Source organism: Andrographis paniculata, unplaced genomic scaffold (genome assembly GCF_009805555.1).
Source record: "Andrographis paniculata isolate CXL003 unplaced genomic scaffold, ASM980555v1 Contig18END, whole genome shotgun sequence".
Taxonomy (NCBI): domain Eukaryota; kingdom Viridiplantae; phylum Streptophyta; class Magnoliopsida; order Lamiales; family Acanthaceae; genus Andrographis; species Andrographis paniculata.
Genome location: NW_026137468.1, coordinates 914,334 through 918,263, shown reverse-complemented (window position 1 = coordinate 918,263; position 3,930 = coordinate 914,334). Strand labels below are relative to the sequence as shown.

Sequence of the window (3,930 nt, the reverse complement as noted above, 5' to 3'; positions counted from 1 at the left end):
AAATTTATCTTCACATTTGTTTCTCCTACAATTTTTTTTTTTTTTTTTTTTTTATAATCGAGACTATTACTGACCGCCATCACAACGGATTATTGTCAATATTTGATTGTTCTTATTTTTATAACTATAATTTATTTGTACTTTGACGTATATTTCTTTTAGTATTAAATTATATTTTGTTCTTAAAAAAAACGGATTTGTCGACTTGTCCCCGAACCCGGAACGGAACTGGTACTGGGGCCGGATTGAAGAGGGGCGAAGCGGGTCTTGGATCATAATATTTAGTGGGGCGGGTTCCGGGGCCTGCAAAACCCGTCCTGAACCCGCCTCGTTGACATCCCTACCGTTAACTACGCGACGACAAGTGAGATACACGACTCACTCGTAATCACGTAACCTTTTCGCCTCGTCCCAACACCAAACATTACTCGCAAATTACATAAATAATACCAAAACTTCGACACATACAAAGAACTACCTGGGATCGAAACTAACCAATCCAATAACTTGGCTCGATCATCGTCAAATACACAGAAACACAATGCAAAGAACAACTACCTAGCATTGTGAAGAGTATGCTTATATATATATATATATATATATGATACCCTATTTATTTGCCCTTAAAAAGCTCCATGGATATGTTTGTAGATCAAATGGCAGCAACAGCAACTGAGGCCGAGGATGACGATGAATCCCATGGCACCGTGCAATTGAACGTCGGAGCGCCCTCCCCGAGAAGAATCTCGACAATACGAGCAGCAGCGTGGTTCGTCACGTGCAATCCATCCCAAAACACATATTCCTTAGGAGTCGAGCAAACCGGAACCCCTTTACCCCCACAAAACCTCTTTTCATCGTAGTTGTACTTTCCTCCGATCCCACAACAAGTTTTTAGTAAGTTGTCCGAATAAGGACCTACGTAGAATTGAACAATTTGGGTTGGAGTACGAAAGAAAAAAAAAAAAAAAGTGTTTAGTTTTAGATCGATGTGAATATATGCGAACCTTGGCTAGTTTCTTGGAGAAGTTGGAGCACGCCGTCGCCGAATGGGGAGTAATTTAGGTCGACTTCTGGGAATTCCTTTTTCAAATTTTCAACATTTTCCAGCAAGATGGAGTTTTTAAGTTTTATGAGCTCATTGACATCTTTTAGACATCCTAGATTGTCGTAAGCGTTTGGATCGTCGGTGGCTCTTGAAGTGAGCATGTAGGGAAAGCACCCGATGGGAGAGCTCCCGATAAGCACCATACGGATTGCGCCCATGGAAATGATCTCCTACGTCGAGGAAATAACAACACGTGATCATGATTTGCTAAAGATTATCTTAAGTGCTCGAGCCTATGAAAAATGTTATATGTAGCTATTGTTACCTTTGCCATCTCGATTTCGGTTTTTAGGATTGATGGAATGTAAGTCGCCGCTTCTTCGATAGATTTTCCTTGACTTAGTGCATAGCCGAGGTCGTTGGCCTCAATGTCGCCGAGCATGACAAGAGAGTTCCTAACGATACCCTTAATGCAACCTAATGTATATAACGCGCTATTTAATTTTAATTAAGCTAATTTTAATATTTTAGTGTTGAAAAATATCGATGTATGGGCATACGTATCAACATTATTGAAGTACTTAAAATACATGACAGAGCCCCAACCACCGACACAACCCGACCCTTCAATAGCTATGTGTAGCATCCAATCCTTTTTAGTCGCCCTATCCGTGCATTCATAGCCTATACATACAAAAAAATTGTATGTATAGGCTATGAGTGTCGGGGCGGGAACCAGGAAGAATTGGAGGTTGAGGATCCCAACTCTAAAATAACATGTTCGAAATAGCTGATATGCTAATATCAAATATTTTTCAATCCGCCTTTAAGGATTATATTAACTTTTTACAGTACTGTATTTAACATTAAAAATATTTTTATATTTGTATAATTTTTTATATCATTATATTAGTATTATAATTTTGTCATTTTCCTTAATTTGTAGTACATTTTGATATAATAATTAATATTCAAATATCAGTACGCAAAAATTAAATGTAACCCTTAAAGCTAGACAGAGAGAACAATATTTATTTAAAAGACTAAAAATGATAATGAATTTATTTACGAGATTGAAAAATATAAATAAACCTTCATCCGTCGAGCATTGAGAAGTAAGGATGCCTTAAACCATCTGAATTCGTCGCCAAATGAAACCGCGTAGGCTGGGATTTTAATCCCCTTGGATCTAAAGAAGTCGCGGTCGAGCACCGTGCTTCCTGCGTCCGAGAACATCATGGCCTCGCCGTCGCTTGTGTGGTTCGGGCTCAACGACAAGTAAGGAGACGGGTGCGGAAATCCCATAAAAGGAGCTGCAAAAAAAATAAAAAAAAAAAAAATAATAGTTGAATGTAATATTTCTCAACATAAAATAATAAAGTAAAAAAACAATGTCATTGACCTATGTCCAAATTAAATATATTTCTATGTGATTGCATAGTAAAAAAATTACAAACCTTTTATTATTCCCTCCATCCCGATTTAAAATATTGTCGGTACTATTTTAAAGTATCTATTTTTAATTTAAAATAAATAATTATACACTAATATCAAAATGCACTTAACTTTTACTAAAAGTAAGGTACATAAATACACATACAATTACTCTGTACAAAAAGTTAATGGACAAAAATATCAAAATCTTTTACACTTTTTCACTAATAAATAAAATATTATTCTTAATCTACTGCAAAATTCGAAATGACCACTTTCAAAAGAGACAGAGACAGTAAGAAATTATATAGAAAAAATATCGTCATAGCATCGAGGCATGTAAAAATTGAAAGTATTGTTCTAACCAGAGAAGTCGAAGTCGACAAGGCCATCGGACCAGCGGCCGCTCGGGCTGCCCGGATAGGTCATGCCGTAGGGCGGAAGGTCGGCAGGAATTGTGATTGGCTGGGGAAGGAGGAGAACTGAATTTCCGAGATCGGTGACTCCATCGCCGAAGTGGAAAGCATAGTCGAAAGGACAGACAGGATTTTTGGATGAAACCAGAATGATCAAAGGGAAGAGCAAGAAGAAGACAGATTGGATATAGTTGTAATTATAATAATAACTATTATTAGACATGTTGAAAACGTTGTAATGTAGTTGAAGCAAGATCGATGTAATGAAGGATATATGTCTACGGCGGATTTGCTTTTGTAGCACATCACGGGAGATGTTATTTATAGAGGAGATGACAAGACTGATTATTAAAATAATGTATGATAAGATATTTTATAAAAAAATAATTTTTTTTAATACATAGAATTTAAATAATAAAATTTGAAAGATTTAGAATTAAAGAAACAAACCAATTTGGAGTTTCATTAGACACCAATAAAAATATACTCTCTCCTTCCCATAAATATAGTTTTGGACACAATATTTGAGAAATGTTGATATTATATTAATCGGTAAAAAGTATAGATTAATAGATTTTTTTGTCCTTGTATATTAGTGTAAAAAGTAATGATAATTGTGTAATAATAATAATAATAATAAATGGTAGTTTTACAATAATATAGTCATTTATGAAAATAAGACTATTATTTTGAGACGGATAAAAATAGCAAACAAGACTATTATATTGGGACAGAAGGAATATTTATTTTTAATATAAAATACCGCATTCAACTATTATTTTACTTAATAACTATAAAAACAAAAATCTATAAAATGCAAATCACGTATACTCAAGAGGTTGAACATCATATATATCACAAGGCAAAAGCAAACTATTCGGTTTGTATTATTAATAAAAATATATATATATTTTTAAGTAAAATGAAATATTACATTAAAATATATTTTTAATCAAAATTTCAAACCTAGATCAAAACAAAATAATATATAATAATTTTTTAATATAAATTTAAAAATTAAACAAATATATT

At 33.9% G+C, this 3,930-nt stretch overlaps 1 protein-coding gene across 1 annotated transcript; it reads right to left on the bottom strand.

Annotated features, from left to right (window-relative positions):
• Positions 1 to 226: 226 nt before the first annotated feature.
• On the bottom strand, positions 227 to 3,183 carry LOC127239259 (acetylajmalan esterase-like). The gene is made up of 6 exons (XM_051257340.1): positions 2,848 to 3,183; positions 2,119 to 2,361; positions 1,639 to 1,732; positions 1,374 to 1,542; positions 1,008 to 1,278; positions 227 to 918 (listed from the first exon to the last, which is right to left on the bottom strand). The coding sequence occupies exons 1-6, from the start codon at positions 3,119 to 3,121 to the stop codon at positions 653 to 655; spliced, it is 1,317 nt and encodes a 438-aa protein (XP_051113297.1). The 5' UTR covers positions 3,122 to 3,183; the 3' UTR covers positions 227 to 652.
• Positions 3,184 to 3,930: the final 747 nt, after the last annotated feature.